Source organism: Oncorhynchus keta, chromosome 22 (genome assembly GCF_023373465.1).
Source record: "Oncorhynchus keta strain PuntledgeMale-10-30-2019 chromosome 22, Oket_V2, whole genome shotgun sequence".
Classification (NCBI taxonomy): domain Eukaryota; kingdom Metazoa; phylum Chordata; class Actinopteri; order Salmoniformes; family Salmonidae; genus Oncorhynchus; species Oncorhynchus keta.
In genome coordinates this window covers 14,005,769-14,027,936 of record NC_068442.1, presented here as the reverse complement: position 1 = coordinate 14,027,936, position 22,168 = coordinate 14,005,769, and the positions used below count along the sequence as shown (strand labels likewise).

General features: G+C 41.5%; 1 protein-coding gene across 2 annotated transcripts; it reads right to left on the bottom strand.

The window, feature by feature from the left end:
• Window positions 1–672: 672 nt before the first annotated feature.
• Window positions 673–18,479, bottom strand: si:ch73-62b13.1 (Carbohydrate sulfotransferase 1-like). Of its 2 annotated transcripts, XM_035798301.2 has the most exons (3): window positions 18,293–18,479; window positions 7,175–7,349; window positions 750–2,013 (listed from the first exon to the last, which is right to left on the bottom strand). In XM_035798301.2, exons 1-3 carry the CDS (start codon window positions 18,293–18,295, stop codon window positions 875–877), a joined length of 1,317 nt encoding a protein of 438 aa, XP_035654194.1. In that variant the 5' UTR covers window positions 18,296–18,479; the 3' UTR covers window positions 750–874. The 2 variants fall into 2 exon arrangements, with proteins under 2 accessions (XP_052330781.1, XP_035654194.1); XM_052474821.1 differs by lacking the exon at window positions 18,293–18,479 and having other exon boundaries at window positions 673–2,013; window positions 7,175–7,387.
• Between the last annotated feature and the right edge of the window lie 3,689 nt (window positions 18,480–22,168).

Here is a 22,168-nt window from a genome sequence, read left to right as displayed (position 1 = left end):
ACTGTAAAGGAAATACATTTCAATTCCACTGAAACATTTTCTGAAATATCTTAAACAACTGGGCATAAACAAAACATGCTTGGAGATATTAAATGTGATGAAGTCAACGAGGCTGCGTTTACACAGGCAAAGATTATCTATTATATTTACAAGATAGTCAAGTGACCGCTCTAACAATGGAAATACGTGTCCTAAAAGATGGAAGGCAGGTTGGAGGAGGCGAGATCAGCAAGTGGGACCGTTCTAGCCAATGAGAGGGCAGTGTTGAATTTGGTTGACAAAAACTGCTGATTTGCTTCATGAGGCTTATTTGATCTAATAAGTTTTGTAATGGTTAGGTTGTTACAAATGCACTGATATAAGTGGATGCACGTGCCATTTGAAAAAAAAACAACAACTTTGTATTGGAGTTGTGTATGTTGTTAGCACGCGTATCTGGACTCTCATTGGCTAGAATGGTTCTACCTGATCTCGTCTCCACCCGCCTGCCTTCCATCTTTGAGAACATGCATTTCCATTGTTAGAGCGGTCACTCGACTGTCTTGTCAATATAATATATAATCTTTGGTGATGTACAACTTCGTATCATTGGCTAGGTCTACACAGACAGTCCAATTCTGATCTTTCACCCAATTATAGGCAAAATAGCTGATCTGATTGGTCAAAATGTATTTATTTGATTTAACCCTTATTTTACCAGGTAAGTTGACTGAGAACACATTCTCATTTACAGCAACGACCTGGGGAATAGTTACAGGGGAGAGGATTTGTAAAGACCAATTAGTGGAAAAAGTCCAAATTGGACTGCCTGTGTGAAAACAGTTACACTATGAAGCTCGTGTAGCATTACATCCAACCACCTGCATGGTCACAGTTATAGGAGAGTCTGAAATGTCCTGGGCTCCACCAAACTATTCGACATGTTTCTGAGATCAGCCACAGAGTGGACCACCCTGTAGCCTAGAAGAGAGAGTGTATCATTGCAGAGCGTCTGCAAAGTCCTCACTATATCAAACCCTAGTCTTAGCCTCCAGCTCTCTGCTGTGGCTTTGGAGTCTCTGGTGGTGGAATACTTATAGTTCCACTCGGATGTAGAAGGCACGCTGTTGTTGGTGTTCTGTGCAATCCACGAGCGCACGTTCTCGTCCATCTCCAGTCCCACAAACTTGTATAGCTCCCGGGCCTTCTCCGCTGGGTTGAGGGCCAGGTCCTCGTAGCGGACCAGGAGGTAGCGTCCACGCAGCCATGCCGGTCTCTGCAGCCCCGTCTCTGCCGACTCTGCCATGTCCCTACAGGTGCTGGTGATCTGCGATAGGTCCACGTAGCGTGGCTTCCTGCCTGTAGCATTCCAGATCTTCCAGGCGCGGAACTGCTCAGAGAAGGCCATCATCCGTGAGGCCAGGATGGCTCTGGGATCACGCACCAAGTGTACGATCCTCAAGTCCAGCCGTGGGTCCTCGGTCAGGGTACGCAGGTCCCCCACCTCCGGAACACGAACTGTCTTGATGGCTACGTGACCCCGCGACAGACATGCCATGGAGGCCAGGGTGAGGTTCAGCGCACCGCACTTCTTGGGGCACCAGGTCTCATCAGGCTGACCCCCAGAGGCCCCCTCCCCACCCTCGGGGCACACAGGGTTGGAGCAGAGTGCTCGGCTGGAGCTACGGCGAAAGAAGGACCCAGTGATGTGTTCCTGGGGCTCGGGGCGGATGTAGTTCTCCAGGAAGCGCAGGTCACAGGTGTAGAGGTTAAGGAGGAGGTCCCGGTAGGCCCCCAGCAGGGCCCGGCGGTCCAGGGCTCGACGCAGCCTGCTGCTGGAATTGGTGAAGGCCTGTTGGACGTGGTAAAGGGGCTCGAACACATAGAAGATTCCAGGGTGCTGGTTGAAGAGCTGGCCAGTGAAGGAGGAGCCGCTGCGTGTGGTGGTGAACAGGAGGATGTGGCGCCGGGAGGCCGCGGCCGACATCTCCATGGGCAACATGCTGTCGTCACACAGAGCTCTCCACCTGGAGTCTAGATGTACAAAGGGACAAGGAGAGGATCTGTACCCCATGTAATACACATAGAATCCTATTGTACTGTGAAGAATTTCATAAACTACAGTAGCGGCATTTGCTTCTAGAAAACGATACAGTTGATTAAGTATTAAAGTATTAATAATAGAATAAAAAATGATAGTCAACCAAGGCCCATAATATTGTTTTACATTTTCTCATCAATCTGCACACAATGCCCCATAAAGACAAAGTAAAAACAGGTTTTTAATTGTTTCTGCAAAATGTATAACAAAACAACTGAAATATCACATTTACATAACTATTCAGACTCTATACTCAGTACTTTGTTGAAAGACCTATGGCAGCGATTACAGCCTTGAGTCTTTTTGGGTATGATGCTACAAGCTTGGCACACCTGTATTTGGGAGTTTCTCCCATTCTTCTCTGCAGATCCTCTCAAGCTCTGTCAGGTTGGATGGGGAGTGTCACTGCACAGCTATTTTCAGGTCTCTCCAGAGATCTTCGATTGGGTTCTCTGGCACTCCAAGGACATTAAGAGACTTGTCCCGACTGTGTGCTTAGAGTCGTAGTCCTGTTGGAAGGTGAACCTTCACCCCAGTCTGAGGTCCTGAGCTTTCTGGAGCACGTTTTCACCAAGGATCTCTCTGTACTTCTCTCCATTCATCTTTCCCTCGATCCTGACTAGTCTCCCTGTCCCTGCCACTGAAAAACATCTCCCACAGCATGTTGCTGCCACCACCATGCTTCCCCGTAGGGATGGTGCCTTGTTTCCTCCAGACGTGAAGCTTGCATTCAGGCCAAAGTGTTCAATCTTGGTTTAATCAGACCAGATAATCTTGTTTGTCATGGCCTGAGAGTGCCTTTTGGCAAACTCCAAGCGAGCTGTCATGGGCCTTTTACTGAGGAGTGGCTTCTGTCTGGCTATTATACCACAAAAGCCTGATTGGTGGAGCACTGCAGAGATGGTTGTCTATCTGGAATGTTCCCCCATTTCCACAGAGGACCTCTGGAGCTCTGTCAGAGTGGCCATCGGGTTCTTGGTCACCTCCCTGACCAAGGCCCTTTTCCCCCAATTGCTAAGTTTGGCCGGGCAGCCAGCTCGAGGAAGAGTCTTGGTGGTTCCAAACTTCTTCCATTTAAGAATGATGGAGGCCACTGTGTTCTTTGGGACCTTCAATGCTGCAGACATTTTTTGGTACCCTTCCCCAGATCTATGCCTCGACACAATTCTGTCTCTGAGCTCTACAGACAATTCCTTCAACTTGTCCTGGTTTTTGTTTTTTGCTCTGACATGCACTGTCAACTGTGGGACTTTATATAGACAAGTGTGTGCCTTTCCAAATCATGTCTAATCAATTGAATTTACCACAGGTGGACTCCAATCAAGTTGTAGAAACATCTCAAGGATGATCAATGAAAACAGGATGCACCTGAGCTCAATTTCGATTCTGAATACTTATGTAAGGTATTTATTTTACTTTATTTGTAATACATTTGCAAACATTTCTAAAAACCAGCTTCGTCATGATGGGGTATTGTGTGTAGATTGATGAGGGAAGAAAACATTTAATACATTTTAGAATAAGGCTCTAACGTAACAAAATATGGAAATAGTCAAGGGGTCTGAATACTTTTCTCGAATGCACTGTACAATATTAATGGTCTTGGTTGACTATTATTCTTTATTCCACTACTTTATGAATACAACTTTGAATATTAATTGATTGCCTAATCCACTCAAACTATATTTTGTTATTTTTGTGTAACTTGCCACATCATATTTGCTTCTCGAAAATCCTAAATCTTGAAAACTTGACTGCTGACATGCAAAACATTGTGGGACTGTATTAAGAGTGGATTAATTAAAAAAAAATAAAAAGATAGTTTTGGTATTTTTCCTTTAAGGAGATTATTCGTTAAATTATTCCTTTAAGGAGAACACCTTCAGACAAAGATGTTCTGCAATCAACCCTAAGTTCTTAACACATAGACACATGGAAAGAAAGAAGCTTATAAAATAAAATAGAATCTGGTTTCATCATCATAACAGAGGACTGAGAAAAACCAAGTGAAGATTCTATCAAGCCAATTTCCTTAATAATTCAGAAGGTAAACATGCATGAGTAAGATGCTTGTCTGCCGATGTTTACCCAGGGACCAGTGAAATGGTTCCTCTAAATATAGAGCAGATTGCTACCATGTGTAATTACTGCTGATGAGGAGTTGATTGCAAATAGGACGTTACTTTTATGCGGAGACGAGCTAGACGAAAGGTGCATACAGCCAACGCAAGAAAGCTGATTAATTAAGATAAATTGGAAGATAATTGTCAAATGAATCAAAATGAATCACAGATATTACATCTCTCTCATCCTTTCCTCCATGAAAAAGGGGAATTCCCTTGGTGAATGATGAGCCTACCATTTTCTCTCTCGAGTGTCACTGACTAATGCCCCCACCCAAACAAATGTGGCTTTTATGTGGGAAAAACATTGACAAAATCAAACTTGTGAACCTTAAATATACAGTACCAGTCAAAAGTTTTGGGGTTTTCTTTATTTGTACTATTTTCTACATTGTAGAATAATAGTGAAGACAACGAAACTATGAAATAACACATATGGAGTCATGTAGTAAGCAAAAAAGTGTTAAACAAATCAAAATAGATTCTTTAAAGTAGCTACCCATTGCTTTGATGACAGCCTTGCACACTCTTGGCATTCTCTCAACCAGCTTCACCTGGAATGCTTTTCAAACAGTCTTGAAGGAGTTCCCACATATGCTGAGCTCTTGTTGGATGCTTTTCCTTCACTCTGCGGTCCAACTCATCCCAAACCATCTCAATTGGGTTGCGGTCGTGTGATTGTGGAAGCCAGGTCATCTGATGCAGCACTCCATCACTCTCCTTCTTGGTCAAATAGCCCTTACATAGCCTGGAGGTGGGTTGGGTCATTGTCCTATTAAAAACAACAAATGATAGTCCCACTAAGCGCAAACCAGATCGGGTGGAATATCGCTGCAGAATGCTGTGGTAGCCATGCTGATTAAGTGTGCCTTGAATTCTAAATAAATCACTGACAGTGTCACCAGCAAAACACCCCCACACCATCACACTTCCTCCTCCAATGCTTCACAGTGGGAATCACACATGCAAAGATCAAAAGTTCACCTATTCTGCATCTCACAAAAATCGCAAATTTGGACTCATCAGACCAAAGGACAGATTTCCACAGGTCTAATGTCCATTGATCGTGTTTCTTGGCCCAAGCAAATCTCTTCTTATTATTGGTGTCCTTTAGTAGTGTTTTTTTGCAGCAATTCAACCATGAAGGCCTGATTCACACATTCTCCTCTGAACAGTTGATGTTGAGATGTGTCTGTTACTTGAACTCTGTGAAGCATTTATTTGGGCTGAAATCACTGAGGCTGGTAACTCTAATGAACTTATCGTCTGTAGCAGAGGTAATTCTGGGTCTTCCTTTCCTGGGACGGTCCTCATGAGAGCCAGTTTCATCATTGCACTGAATGTTTTTTGTGACTGCACTTGAAGAAACGTTCAAAATTCTTGACATTTTCCGGATTGACCGACCTTTCTCTTTGCTTATTTGAGCTGTTCTTGTAATAATATGGACTTGGTATTTTACCAAATAGGGCTATCTTCTGTATACAACCCCTACCTTGTCACAACACAACTGATTGGCTCAAACTCATTAAGAAGGAAAGAAATTCCACAAATTGACTTTTAACAAGGCACACCTGTTACTTGAAATGTATTCCCAGTGACTACCTCATGAAGCTGGTTGAGAGAATGGTTACTGGTTACTACATGATTCCATATGTGTTATTTCATAGTTCTGATGTCTTCACTATTATTCTACAATGTAGAAAATAGTCAAAACAAAGAAAAACCTTTGAATGAGTAGGTGTGTCCAAACTTTTAACTGTTATTGTATATACTCAATAATGAGTTATATGAAATATATTATCAATCAATTATAAAATAGGAACATCTATGTATGCCCTCTACTGGTCACATTTAGAGTGACTGCTGGCCATCAGTTGAAATCGTCACGTAAAGAACACAAATTAGAATGTCTAGATACATAATAGTAATTTTCAAGGAATATTGTACTTTAATTAACTGGAACAAAATATATACAGTAGAACATATAGCTACTTCTGTACAGTAGAACAGATTGCTACTTCTGTACAGTAGAACAGATTGCTACTTCTGTACAGTAGAACAGATTGCTACTTCTGTACAGTAGAACAGATTGCTACTTCTGTACAGTAGAACAGATTGCTACTTCTGTACAGTAGAACAGATTGCTACTTCTGTACAGTAGAACAGATTGCTACTTCTGTACAGTAGAACAGACTGCTACTTCTGTACAATGGAACATATAGCTACTTCTGTACAGTAGAACAGATAGCTACTTCTGTACAATGGAACATATAGCTACTTCTGTACAGTAGAACAGATTGCTACTTCTGTACAGTAGAACAGATTGCTACTTCTGTACAATGGAACATATAGTTACTTCTGTACAGTAGAACATATAGCTACTTCTGTACAGTAGAACAGATGGCTACTTCTGTACAGTAGAACATATAGCTACTTCTGTACAGTCGAAAAGATAGCTACTTCTGTACAGTAGAACAGATAGCTACTTCTCTGCAGTTGAACAGATAGCTACTTCTGTACAGTAGAACAGATAGCTACAGTTCTTCTCTACAGTAGAACATATAGCTACTTCTGTTTGTTGCTCTGTGTTTGTTATGTGTTGTTATGTGCTATATATACGGTCCAGCCACTTTGTTCTGTATTAGTGGTTACATGCTTGGCAGAGTCATGCCTATACCTTTGGACAGCAGGCTCCGGCTGTGGTAGACACACACAAAGTAGGCTACAACATACAGTAGAACATGTGCTTCCTAAGCCATATAAAGCACAGCCACTTTGTGCTTGTTTTTCTCTGTGTGTGCTTGGCATAGTTTTGACACTACCTTTGGGCTGTGGGCTCTGGAAATAGTGGACTCCTTAGTAGACACACAAAGTAGAAACAGTGGAATGTGTGCTCCCTAAGCCATTTAGAGTACAGCCACTTGTGCTTTTTGTTGTGCATTAGTGGCTACATGCTGGAGTTTTGTCCTACCTTTGGGCTGTCGGCTCTGGCAGTGGTAGACGCCACCGTGGCAGGGCCCAGACAGGGAGTCCTTCAGGGTGCGGATGGCTGTGTACTGGACTCCCAGAGAGGCACACACCAGCAACAGCACTGTCTTCCAGGAGCACTCCATCCTGCCTCCTCCTCCGCCCCTACATCCTACACGCTGCAGCCACCGGGGGAAACATAGAGAGGTCACACTCTCCTCAGGTAAACGTGGTGCAGAAGAGTAGGCATTTGGGATTTGACATTTTGACTTTTATCTTTCTGCAGACATTCTGACCAGATCAGATTTGTACCATAGCTTATTATCAGTACATACAAGGGAGCTACAATAACATATGACCATTTAAACACATATTACCAGAATAACTCAACCTTAATATTTCAACCGTACAGTATATAGCATATGTACACTGATAACTGATGGCTGTCTTCATCTAAACCCGAAGTCTCTGCAGTGAAATCATAGTTTGTTTACCATTGGGAAAGAGAGACCTGGGTTAAAATACCGAAGCAATAAAAAGCATTAGAGCAAAAAGCCTCTATTTTCCCACCTTCAGGTTAATGGTAGGTAATAGCACCTGCCGATCCAGATTATTAAAACCCCTTCCAGCTATGCTTCCACAAACACTCCAAATTGCTCTCTTAGCACTTAGTGAAATAGATCCAAATAGCTCCACACATGAGCAAATATCATCAAAGCCATACCTTGATAGTACTAAATGTATAAATAGAAGGAGAAATTGGAAATGCCTCCTCTTTCTCTCTTTCTCTCGCCTCCCTCTCTCTCTCTCCATCCCTCCACCATCCCTTCTCCCTTTTAATTCCTCATGTTCATTGATGATGTTTATGTTTTTGTGGCAGGTTAATGTCCCCAGGAACATATCTTACAGCCCAGAGATAAGCTTTTGATGTTCCATTCATCACAAACAGGCAGCATCCCTCCCTGCCATAGACATTCACTGTAAAGAATGGGATCAAAAATTGCCCACATCGTAGTAGACATAATCTAGCACAAGAGCAATAAACTAGCACAATAAAATATGATTTGATTATTTTAACTCTAGGAAAATAAAAGGTAGTGATTTGTAAGACTGATCTGTCTGAAGTGTCAATGATTTCCATGAAAAATGTATATCTGAGCATGAATGATTGAATGAGATCAAATAATGAGTAACTTTGACCAGGCTACTTAATACCATTGATTCTCAGGGAAAGAAAAGAACAGGCAATCAGCTGTTATGACAGCACATGTACAGCCTGTATGCATATTGGAGATCATGTGAATCCTCAGTGACTAGTTTGGTTTTCATTGCCCTTCATAATCAGAGCTCACAGACCCTCCGCTCCTTGTCCTCCCGAGACAACAGAAGCAGATGCCAAGTGTACGGATTAAAGCAATTTGATTTGTAAGGGACTCGTCTTCCCTCTCAAGATCTGGCATTTTGCCGCTATGGGATTCCTCCCAAATATTCCATCAACAGCTCGAAAACAGACTTTGTGTTTTGAATTGTCTGTTGGCCTCATCTATTTTTCATAGCATAACAGCATTACAGAGGATAAATGCCTCAGGGGATGATAGGTTTTAGAAGACACAGTATGTCTCATGCTGGGTGTTGTTTTTGAAAAATTACAGTGGGACCTGAGCAGGTGTTTTTCTAGTCTAAATAAAAGGGACAACAGGAGATAATGGCTTTTGTGCTTTAAAGTCCAGAGAAGGGGAGGTGGTCGTTGAAGTGAGGCATAGGGGGGAAAAGAGAGGCTTTTGGGAAGCAGGTGAAAGCGGTGACAACTAAAAGTCTGAATTAATTTAATTATTGGTTACGTACACAGTTTAGCAGATGTCATAGTGGGTGCAGCAAAATGCTTATGTTACTAGCTCCTAACAGTATAGTAAAATGTCAAACAAGTACACACATAATATTCAATTAAAACTAGAAACAAGAAATGAAGAACGTCAGGATGAATCCAATGAACAAACAAAATAACACTGTATCAGTAATTCAAATGCAATATATGCATATATACACCAAAATATATAGTCAGTGTATCTGTACAGTATGCTGTGTACAGCAGTAGATATATTACAGTGAGCTATGTTGAGAATCCAGTGTAGTGCTGTCAGAGCGTGGACGAGCGGCGCTCCCTCACTTCTTTCAATTTGAGAATACATGGAGCTGGTAAAACTATTTCTGGAAAATTCATTCTGAGAAATTCTAAATAAATTATATTTAATTACCACAAAAATTCCATGAAAAACGATAGCATGAGAAACCAAATAAATGTGTATACGTAGCAGCCTAGAGGTAGGTAAATAGTGTTTTCTTCCTCGTCTTCCCTCTGGCGGTGGAGAGAATGATGAACTATTCTGCTACTTGTTTGCACTGCGGAGGCCCGTCGGAGGCTTGACCACATTGGCCAATCAGAATGTTGAAAACAAATCTAAATTCACTGTGTGTCTGCCTTGATGTTCATAAAACTCCACGGACCACTCTTGCGAAGTGGAACCCAGAATGATATGTGACCACTTGGTTATGGCGACACCCAAGCCAGAGTGACCACCGCAAAGCCCAAGGAGCCTGACCCTCTCTGGAAGTTGCTGTAGCCCTTCCTCAGGATATTTAGCCTACATTGGCTATTGGTTGAGACGCAGGGCCTGTTCTAGCTTTGTATGTCAGGATGGGTAATTGGAAATGTGAATTGGGCCAAGTTGGAGGTAATAATGCATTTACTGTAGGTTACCGTTTATTGAGATGAATGAATATACCACAACAAAGGCTTGATTTTATGGCTGTTTTAAAAAACTACTTCCTGCAATTGTACATAGTAATGATTTATTTTCACTACTTGTAACAAGGCACAAGGTGAGACCCAGATGCAGATTCAGGAGGCAGATGGTTGGAGTCTTAGAATGTTTATTAATCCAAAGGGGTAGGCAAGAGAATGGTCGTGGACATGCAAAAAGGTCAAAACCAGATCAGAGTCCAGGAGGTACAGAGTGACAGACAGGCTCGTGGTCAAGGCAGTCAGAATGGTCAGGCAGGCGGGTACAAAGTCCAGAAACAGGCAAGGGTCAAAACCTGGAGGACTAGAAAAAGGAGAATGCAAAAAGCAGGAGAAAGGGAAAACTGCTGGTTGACTTGGAAACATACAAGACGAACTGGCTCACAGAGACAGGAAACACAGAGATAAATACATTGGGGAAAATCAGCAACACCTGGAGGGGGTGGAGACAATCACAAGGACAGGTGAAACAGATCAGTGTGTGAAAACTTTGTCAATTGATTTGATATCATGTATAATCTATGCAAATAAATTAATAGTTCTGTAATAGGTTATATTGTAACTACGTGTTCAATCCAATTTTATTTATGAAACAGCGTGTAAACTATGTAATACAATAAAATGCCTACTCTCAAATAAAGCTGTTCTCGCAAACAGTGCAATGATGTTAAGCTATCTATATTTGTATTGACATTAGGCTATAGCCTACAAATAGCTATAACATGTAGTCGTAGGCCTACTGCAAATTATTGTTGTTTGTTTCTGAACTGGCCGAATGGCATCTCTGTCCTTATTATTCTTTGTTGAGGGAAAACCCATTGAGACCATGGTCTCATTCCCAAGGGTGCTCTAATCACAACAAACAATACATTGTAAAACAAAACAGCAATCAATACAAAACACAACATTTATGAAAAATAACAGTCCTCATCTACTAGGTCCTTAATTAACACCCTCAACTGCCCGAGCAGCACCAGAACATGTAACTATAACGAGTTCTGCAAATTGTTCCAGCAGTGAGGCGCATTAAAACTGGCGGATTTACCTAATTTGGTGGAGACCCAAGGAACCTTAAGAGTTAACCACGTGAACGGGTTTGATAACTCGTGTTTTTATACTTCAACTACAAAGTTAGGTAAATCGGAGAAGAGCTTTGTAAACCAAAAAGTTAAGTGATCTACGGGACATTAATGAGGAGCAGGCAACATCTGAATATACAGTGCCTTGCGAAAGTATTCGGCCCCCTTGAACTTTGCGACCTTTTGCCACATTTCAGGCTTCAAACATAAAGATATAAAACCGTATTTATTTGTGAAGAATCAACAACAAGTGGGACACAATCATGAAGTGGAACGATTGGATATTTCAAACTTTTTTAACAAATCAAAAACTGAAAAATTGGGCGTGCAAAATTATTCAGCCCCTTTACTTTCAGTGCAGCAAACTCTCTCCAGAAGTTCAGTGAGGATCTCTGAATGATCCAATGTTGACCTAAATGACTAAATGACTTCACGGTCAGGTTCAGAGAAGAGACCAGACGAGGAATCAGTGGTTAAGGATAAACATAATACTTTACTGAGAAACGGTAGCCTCAGGATCACAGTACACTTAAAAAACCACCAAACACTAAGTCTCGAAAAGTCACTCAGGAAATGACCGCACATGGTAAACAATTCAAGCTTCTGCAAAGGACAACAGAAAACACACGTCTTTTAACAGGGAAATCAAAATGAATAAATTGGACACACCTGAATCTACACACAATACCCCATGATGACAAAGCAAAACAGGTTTTTAGAAAATGTGCAAATGTATTAACATTTTTAAAAAATGAAATATGACATTTACATAAGTATTCAGAACCTTTACTCAGTACTTTGTTGATGCACCTTTGGCAGCGTTTACAGATCTCAGTCTTCTTGGGTATGACAGGCTTGGCACGCCGGCTCTGTCAGTTTGGATGGGGAGCGATGCTGCACAGATATTTTCAGGTCTGATGCAATAAGCATGGCACACCTGTATTTGGGGAGTTTCTCCCATTCTTCTCTGCAGATCCTCTCAAGCTCTGTCAGGTTGGATAGGGAGCATCGCTGCACAGCTATTGTCAGGTCTCTCCAAGAGATTTTCGATTGGGTTGAAGTCCGGGCTCTGGCTGGGCCACTTAAGGACATTCAGAGCCTTGTCCCGAAGCCACTCCCGTGTTGCCATGGCTGTGTGCTTAGGGTCATTTTCCTGTTGTAAGGTGAACCTTCACCCTAGTCTGAGGTCCTGAGCACTCTGGAGCGCATTTTCATCAAAGATCGCTCTGTACTTTGCTCCGTTCATCTTTCCCTCGATCCTGTCTAGTCTCCCAGTCCCTGCAGCTGAAAAACATCCCCACAGTATGATGCTGCCACCACCATGCATCATCGTCGAGATGGTGCCAGGTTTCCTCCAGACATGACGCTTGGCATTCAGGCCAAAGAGTTCAATATTGGTTTCATCAGACCATAGAATCTTGTTTATCATGGTCTGAGAGTCTTTAGGTGCCTTTTGGCAAAGTCCAAGTGGGCTGTCATGTGCCTTTTACTGAGGAGTGGCTTCCATCTGGCCACTCTACCATAAAGGCCTGATTGGTGGAGTGCTGCAGAGATGGTTGTCCTTCTGGAAGTTTCTCCCATCTCCACAGAGGAACTCTGAAGCTCTGTCAGAGTGACCATCAGGTTCTTGGTCACCTCCTTGACGAAGGCCCATCTTCTCCGATTGCTCAGTTTGGCCTGATGGCCAGCACTAGGAAGAGTCTTGGTGGTTCCAAACTTCTTTCATTGAAGAATGATGGAGGCCACTGTGTTCTTGGGGACCTTCAATGCTACATACTGTACATGTTTTGGTATCCTTCCCCAGATCTGAGCCTCAACACAATCCTGTCTCGGAGCTCTACAGACAATTCCTTTGACTTCATGGCTTGGTTTTTGCTCTGACATGCACTGTCAACTGTGGAACTTTATATAGACAGGTGTGTGCCTTATATAGACAGGAAATTTACCACAGGTGGACTCCATGTCACGCCCTGACCTTAGAGATTATTTTTATGTCTCTATTTTGTGTTCTTAAACATCTCAAGGATGATCAATGGAAGCAGGATGCACCTGAGCTCAATTTCGAGTCTCATAGCAAAGGGTTTGAATATGTATGTAAATAAGGTATTTAAAAAATATATATATTTGCAAAAATGTCTAAAAACCTGCTTTCGCTTTGTCATTATGGGGTATTGTATGTAGATTGATGAGGGTAAATCCATTGTAATGTAGCTAAATGTGGGAAAAGTCAAGGGGTCTGAATACTTTCCGAATGCACTGTATATATAGTCTTGCCCACATTAAGTACAAGTTCAAAACCAACCAGAGCATTTTGTAAAGCAACAAAGTCAGTTTGCCGCTCTAGCAACGCCTGGTCTACATTTGGGGCAATGGCATAAATAACAGTATCGCCTGCATAAAGAGGAATATTACGAGTTTTAACAGAGACCAATATCATTTATATAAATAGTAAATAGAACAGGTCCCAATACCGACCCCTGTGGTACACCTTTGGGAATATCCCGGAACATAGACTTAACACCATCAGAAATCACACATTGTGTCCTATCTGATAAATAATTCTCAAACCACTTGCATGAAGTCTGATCCAGGCCCATTTCAGTGAACATTTGAATGAGAGTGTGATGGTCAACAGTGTCAAAGGCTTTGGAAAGGTCTATCAATAAGGAAGCACAATCATTTTTATAATCTCTTGCAATTTAACACATCATGTAAAACAAGCGTAGCAGCTGAAACGGTGTTATGTCCAGGACTAAAACCACAAGTTGGTTCAACTTCTTTAACATCATTGTGCTTCAATCGCTTAAAACGACATTTCATCTAGATCAGTTGCCTACTCCTTATAATCCTACTCATCACGTATAATTGTTATTACAAATAGAAGATGATCACTTCTCACAATGGTGCTTGTTTTGTAAAGTTAGAACAGAGCTGAATCCATGTCTCACAAGATCACATAATGATTCATTTGACTTTTAAATAACAGAACCGAGTATAATACCATAGCATAGTAGACCTATAACGTTACTGCTATACCCAAAACACCTAATTTCTAATGAGATTTTAGGATGGTTAGTCCAAAAAATATATATCATGCTCCAAAACTCAACAGAGCGTGCCACTAGGTAGGTTATACGCTTTGATTGAAACAAAATACAGGAAGTCTAATAGTTTGTTAATTAATTAAAACTTCTTGACGCTACCCATCCCTTTAGCGGGATAATTGTCATCAACAACCGCTAAATTGTAGAGCGCCACATTCAAATAATATTACAAAAAATATTTATATTCATGAAATCACAAGTGCAATATAGTAAAACACAGGTTAGCCTTTTGTTAATCCACCTGTTGTGTCAGATTTTGAAAATATGCTTTACAGTGAAAGCAATCCAAGCGTTTGTGTAAGTTTATTGATCGCTGGACAAAACATGATGAACCCCTAGCATCAAGTAACTTGGTCATGAAAATCAGAAAAGCAATCAAATTAATCGTTTACCTTTGATGATCTTCGAATGTTTTCACTCACGAGACTCCCAGTTACACAAATGTTCCTTTTGTTCCATAAAGATTATTTTTATAACCAAAATACCTCTGTTTGTTTGTCACGTTATGTTCAGAAATCCACAGGAAAGAGCGATCACGACAACGCAGATGAAAATTCCAAATATTATCCCTAATGTCCACAGAAACATGTCAAACGTTTTTTATAATCAATCCTCAGGTTGTTTTAAAATATATAATTGATAATATATCAACTGCAGCTGTCTTTTTCAGTAGGAGAGGGACAGACAATGGCTGCCCAAACCCTGTTGCGTGAGCAAAACGCTGCTGGCACCCAGCCATACAATGACGCAATCTTATCGTTCTCACTCATTTTTCAAAATAAAAGCCTGAAACTATGTCTAACGACTGTTGACACCTTGAGGAAGCGATAGGAATCTGGTTGATATCCCTTTAAATGGAGCAAAGGCTGGCTATGGAACATGGAGTTTTCAAAATAGAAGCCACTTCCTGGTTTGATTTTCCTCGGGGTTTCGCCTGCAATATCAGTTCTGTTATACTCACAGACAATATTTTGACCGTTTTGGAAACATTAGAGTGTTTTCCATCCTAATCTGTCAATTATATGCATATTCTAGCATCTGGTCCTGAGAAATAGGCCATTTACTTTGGGAACGTTATTTTTCCAAACATAAAAATAGTGCTCTGCTATAATTCACTCACCAAACAGTTATTCAAGAAGATCTTAATGCATCTTCCCATGAAACTGATTGAGATCAATCAAATGATTGCCATGGACCAGTAAAATGTGAAGAATTATAATTCACGATTGACAGTGATAATGGCCTATTTTGAAAGTAGGTAACCTATACCGAACTTGGTGTTTGAGGGTATTAAAAAAAAAAAAAATCTTTAGACAATATGTGTGGGTATAGTGCAATTGAAGTATGTGTTCTATGTATATTCTATAATGATAGGCCATTCGATTGGCTGTCGGTACCAACTTTGATTGACAAAATTATGATGTTATTTAAAAAAAAAAATAACACTACAACACTGATGGGTGTATGCATGTGTGAGTGTACAGTACCAGTCAAAAGATTGGACACACCTACCCATTCAAAGTTTTTTCTTTCTATTTACTATTTTCTACATTGTAGAATAATAGCGAAGACATAAAAACGATGAAATAACATATATGGAATCTTGTAGTAACCAAAAAAGTGTTAAACAAATCAACATATATTTTATATTTGAGATTCTTCAAAGTAGCCTCCCTTCGCCTTGATGACAGCTTTGCACACTCTTGGCATTCTCTTAACCAGCTTCATGAGGTAGTCACCTGGAATGCATTACAATTAAAAGGTGTACTTTCTTAAAAGTTAATTTGTGGAATGCCTTTCCTTCTTAATGTATTTGAGCCAATCAGTTGTGTTGTGACAAGGTAGGGGTGGTATACAGAAGATAGCCCTATTTTGTAAAATACCAAGTCCATATTATGGCAAGAACAGCTCAAATACCCAATGAGAAAAGACAGTCCATCATTACTTTAAGACATGAAGGCCAGTCAATCCGGAACATTTCTAGTTTCTTCAAGTGCAGTCGCAAAAAACATCAAGCACTATGATGAAACTGGCTCTCAATAGGACCGCCACAAGAAAGGAAGACCCAGAGCTAACTCTGCTGCAGAGGATAAGTTCATCAGAGTTACCAGTCTCAGAAATCGCAGCCCAAATAAATGCTTCACAGAGTTCAAGTGACAGACACATCTCAACATCAACTTTTCAGAGGACACTGCGTGAATCAGGCCTTCATGGTCTAATTGCTGCAAAGAAACAACTACTAAAGGACACCAATAAGAAGAAGAGACTTGCTTGGGCCAAGAAACAAGACCAATGGACAATCTGTCCTTTGGTTTGCTCTTAGTGGGAGTATCATTTGTTTTTCAAAATGATGGAATGCTGATTTCAGATGACCTGACCTCCACAATCACCCGACCTCAACCCAATTGAGATGGTTTTGGATGAGTTGGACAGCAGAGTGAAGGAAAAGCAGCTAACAAGTGCTTAGCATATGTGGGAACTGTTGGAAAAGCATTCCATGTGAAGCTGGTTATGAGAATCCCAAAAGTGTGCAAAACTTTGAAGTTTTGGGTGGCTACTTTGAAGAATATGGGTGGCTACTTTGAAGAATATAAAATATATTTTGATTTGTTTAACACGTTTTTGGTTACTACATTATTCCATATGCGTTATTTCATAGTTTTGATGTCTTCACTACTATTCCACAATGTACAAAATAGTAAAAATAAAGAAAAACCCTTGAATGAGTAGGTGTGTCCAAACTTTTGACTGGTACTGTATATGTGAGTACAGGAGTCCGCTAGTGTATGAGGTGTGTGTGTGTGTGTGTGTGACCTGGTGTGTGTTTGTTTTGTGTGAGTGAGTCTATATTTACCTCTTACTACAGGAGGTGGTGGGCTCGGTAGCTGTTCAACTGTCTGGAGATAGAAGCTGTTTATCAGACTTAAGGTCCTAGCTTACTGCTAGATGGTAGCAGAGTGAACAGACTGTGACTCGGGTGGCTGAGGTCCTTATGATCTTCTTGGCCTTCCTTTGACACAGAGTGCTGTACATTTCCTAGAGGGCAGGCAGCATACATGCAACACACCAAGGTTTGGACAACACATTCAACATCATACAAATATTTCACAACACGTTCTCACACATATTCCTTTCCAGTCACACTTGAAACAGCCTCTCTCTCTCTCCCTAACACAGGGAGCATGCCATGTACCATCTGGAACAGCGTAAACTTGCACAGCACAGCACAGCCACAGGCAAAGCAGCTAAGAGAGAAGAGAGCACTCTCAGAGAGAGGGGAGCTCCACTAACCAAAGGCTACAGATGAACCCCCGCAATATGAGAGAAGATGAATCTAGTCCTACATGCCTCCTCGAGCTCAAAGGAAAAAGAAGTGCACACTGGCACTTTTAGATGTGGAGAGGTCAATTGTGGATCTTTTCTTGTGTGTACTTACAGCACCTGTATTTACACTGACTGCATAGACATGATTATGATTCAATAGGATATGAATGCAACATGCAAAAAGAGGCAGGTGTGTGCATGAACACATACACACATTCACATAGCCTGCATTTGCCCTAGCCAAGTGCAATATCAATGTGTTCGACAATAGATAGGCTACAAGGTAAAAAATAAAATAAAAAATAAAAACATGACATTATAAAAGGTACATTTTAAACAAAAAAAGTGATGTCTAAATGCAGTGTTATTCAAATAAAAACGTTATATCTGTCTTCCCTATCAGAGCAACAGGGTGGAAAGCGTTGTGCACATGCGTTCCAAGGAAGGTGCACAGTAAATAAATATACAACGTTATGACATGTTGTCTATATAGGCCTACTACTTCTTCAAGATATAAGAAATCACACAACTATGTAAACTATCAGTGGCGCGGACTCGGAGCCAACATCCTCCAACATAACCGGAGGGAGTCTACGGTGCACCGTTCGGTACCTGTGTAGTCCAGGTAAGAGTGAGTTCAAGCAAAGTCCATCGTTATTTATCACCGGTCCGGCAGATAGGCTACGATCGATATCTGACAGTATAGATAATAATTTATCACACTTCAAAGTCACACAAATACTGACGTATGAAAGAAGACGAATAGCGAGCAAAGCACAAAACAACAATAAAATAAAAACCCTGCTTCATCTTACCATATAAACTCTCTGCCAAATCAGCTCGGTAACGTCAAATGCATTGGTGGCACCCTTGTTACAGAAGCTCCGTCAGCATCTTCTTGTTCTCGACTGTGTGTCCAGCAGCGGAGTGTGGGATAAGAGGAATGGGAACTGAGTGTCAGAGCAGGCAGCGAGCGGCTTGTGGAAAGGCGCGAAGGGATGGAGCAGCAAGAGAGAGCGTGAGTAGGAAAAGCAGTAGGCAAGCCACCCCAGTGTCATTTTATGCCCAAGGCTGACTCCAAAGTTAATTTCTTTCGATGTATTTATATAATACCCTTTGAATCATCACACATTTGATAATAACTGTAAATCTATACTAGATTTGTGGAAACAGGTGCATATGGTAAGCAAAACAACCTGATGGGCTATTGATAACTATTGGAACTATTCTGTATTTAGTGCCTGTGTCCATTTTGTTTAGCGTTATGTGAACGTATATAGTATATTGTAATTCTGCAGTGTGCAGAATATCTCCAACATCTATTTTCATCAATGCAGCCAGGAGGGATGCCTCCGCACATCCAGATCATCAGAGGCAGTTTACAATACATCACTGCCATGCTCTCCACAGGGATTTACCCTGGACCCACTAGCCTACTTACCCCTCAAATGGAGTGGCAATGGCAGGACACACACAGCCTCCCCACGATATTACAGTGACACTATGACCCCTATTTTTCTTCATTTTCTGTGGATGATGCATGCTATCATAACCTATGTTGCCCTGATAGCAGTCTAGCAGGCTTGCTCAGTTAACTCTGTGCCTGTGGGGGAAAGGTCCTCTAGCTCCTCTTGCCCCGGGGGGGTTATTTTGGGGTTCGAGCTCACCTTTGGCAGCTCAATTACTCCCAGGTGGTCGATTTTGTTAACCGTGATTGTGTCCTATTTATATTGCCGTACAGGATTTGTTTTTGGAGCTGCCCTTTCATCTTAGAAACGTTTGTCCCTCTAACAGTGCTCTTTATGACCACCAGAGTTTGTGTGCCCTTTTCCGACCTTTGTTTTAACCTTTAAACGTCTCCAGAAAACAAAGCCAAACAAAAGTGATCCCAGAGCAGGGCTTTGGGGCCCTGCTACAACATCACAAACACAAAGATAGGCCAAGGCAGATTCCCAGCCAAAGCTATATTGTACAGTACAAGGCAAGCAAACATACAGAAAGGGGTTTTAGCTGCCAAGAACACTGAGAGGGAGCCTTGCACTCAACTGTATCTCTCTGGTCCTCCATTCCCGCATACCTGCTATCGTACCATCCATCCTCAACTCTAAACAGCATAACGCCCACACCTCTTAATCTTTCATTATAGTGGGGGTTCAGACCATCAATAAGAGAAGAGGGATTTTATTTCTGTGTGTGATGTAAGACTCCCCTGGGTCATCATGTTGCCTCATGCCCACTCTCGAGCTTGCACCCCCACAATGCTTGTGCCAGCTCACTACACACATGCACAAACACCAACATGCACACACACATAACTATCAGGATCTTTCAGATTTCCCCACCAATTGATTGCTCTCAGGTCTGGATCACCTTTCTCATGAGATCGGGGCTCAGTAACTATCTGCAATGTTTTTTTGTCAATCAGATAAGCTGTCAGTCAGAATATGACAGGGGAAAGTACAGCTCTCCGACATTTTATGATGAGGGATTTGATCTGTGAAGGAAAGTTAACTTCCCTGAGTTCCCTCTATGCTTTGTCTGAGTTGAGTGAGTAAAATGCACCCCTTGGAGCAGGCTCTGCTGCCACATAATAAGCAGGTGAAAGGAAATCTCATTTCAACCTACCAGTATGCCAACAGAGGAGGCAAAATTTGATTGAGCAAACAACCACAAGGGCACACAGGCAGACTTTTCCTCTAATGTAATGTGCTCCTAAACTGTTCTAGGAACGTATTAGAAAACCAGAGCAATGTTATTGGTGCTTCGTTTCCAGCATTATACACTACTATTGTCGTAATATAGAAACAAATATAGTTTATAGCCTACAAATATATTTAATAGTTTGAAATATATATTGTTTATTACTATAGTTAAACTTTATATAATGTGACATTCATTTAATTGGCCAGTCTCTTAGTCTCAGCTTATTATCTAAGTTCTGAGTGTTCAAAGTTTGTGTAGAGATTGTATACTGTTTGTTACAGTGTGTCAAATTTCAGGTCACAGATGGGAGTCATGATTCTATGGAATAATGCTTACCTCAATCAGAATTATAATCACAGCCTGTTTCATATCTGGCCCTGTGCTGTCCTCTGGTGTCCGCAGAGCCCCTGACCCCACCCATCTCATTGTCTCCCTCCTGGCCTCTCCACAGTCAACTGAGGGAGGATCTGCATTCCAAATGGCACCATATTCCCTTTATAGCGCACTACTTTTGACCAGGGCCTATAGGGCATTATGTAGGGAATACAGTTCCATTTGGGACGCACCCATAAACATATCTGTCCCCTAGGCTGATCCATTCACTGTCTTCTATCTGTGAAAATCCCAAATAATAAGTGACGACTGCATTAGCCAATCATCTGACTGATACACAGTGGCATGCATTTGCTCCCAGCTCTCTGCAATTTTTGGATGTCTCGTCTATTCATTTGAGCTTGGCTGGACTTGGTGCAATTTAGGTGATGATGATGGTGTGTGTGTGCATGCATACGTGTATTCATGTGTCTGTGTGCATTAAATGTCTCTCTTCTGGTATGTGCTTATTTATGTGGGATGCATTTAAACATGACTAAAATAGTTTTTCAAATAGGAGCTCACTTGAATATACATGATCCAATTTTGACTCTCTTTGTGTTCAGGAACATTAGCCACTCCTCAGCCGGATAAAACGTAAGGCATAGATTGACCATAATGGAATGTGGGTTGTTTGCATGATACTTCATATCTTTGAATGATTTTATCTTTCAAGTCTACATTTGAATACTGTTGAGAACCAAGCTCAGACCTTTTCTTTGGAAATGCAAGCCTGCAGCTTGAGAGTAAAGAATAGCAATTACAGTGAATCCACTGTATGTGGGTAACTTCCTGTCAATGCGTGGGATCAGAAATGTTCTAGCAATGAAATTTCCTCTTGGCACCCATCGTGACAGTTAAAGAAGATGCTAGTACTTCTGACATGTCAAAAGAGACAATTACCTGACTAAGACGTTCCCTGTCTAACCGGTCCCTGCGTCTCTCGTCGCTCGGCTGGGGATTCTCGTGCGATTGTTTCATAATGACACATCAAATCAAACAAAAAAGTTTCTGGCACAGAGGCAGGAACATTTCTGGTTCAGAGGCAGCCTGAGCCATACCCCATGAACATCAAGACAGTGATAACAATCAGGCCAAGGGTTATAAACCAAATTATTACTTGCGACTTGCTTTTCCTTTTCTAATAGTTGTGTCGACTGAGGTACGGTTTATTTCTGATGTCTGATGATGAGAATGAATATAAGCCTTTCAAACCATTTCCCCCATCTCTAGTTGATATACTGTATACTAAAAAACAAAGCTATAGAGAAGCTAATTTAAAGTGATTGTGAGTATACTGTATTTAGAGGCTCTGTTCTCATTGAAAAACAAACATAAATCTCTGTCTCCTGGACAGACGAGACACCTGACGGGAGAGACCAGAACAGTAATAGAAATGGTTAGCGTGTGTGTGTGTTCAGATCCCAGCCTGGCTCATATTGTTTGGGTTATTTCCTCCTGTCGGTCCCTCACCCCCTCCCTCTTTCTCTCTGTCCCCATGGACCCATCAGCGCTGGCTTCTGGTGCATAATTGGGTCCATTAACACAGCACATCGCTCTCCAGACACCAACAGCCCAGCCAAACTATTCTCCTCTCTCTCACCAACTATTTCACA

Bases quoted from the DNA above. Each gene is read 5' to 3' on its own strand.
- si:ch73-62b13.1 (XM_035798301.2), bottom strand. The intron at 2,014-7,174 runs GTAGGACAAAAC...TTGTACATCTAG, and splicing joins CCAGAGCCGACAGCCCAAAG to ACTCCAGGTGGAGAGCTCTG.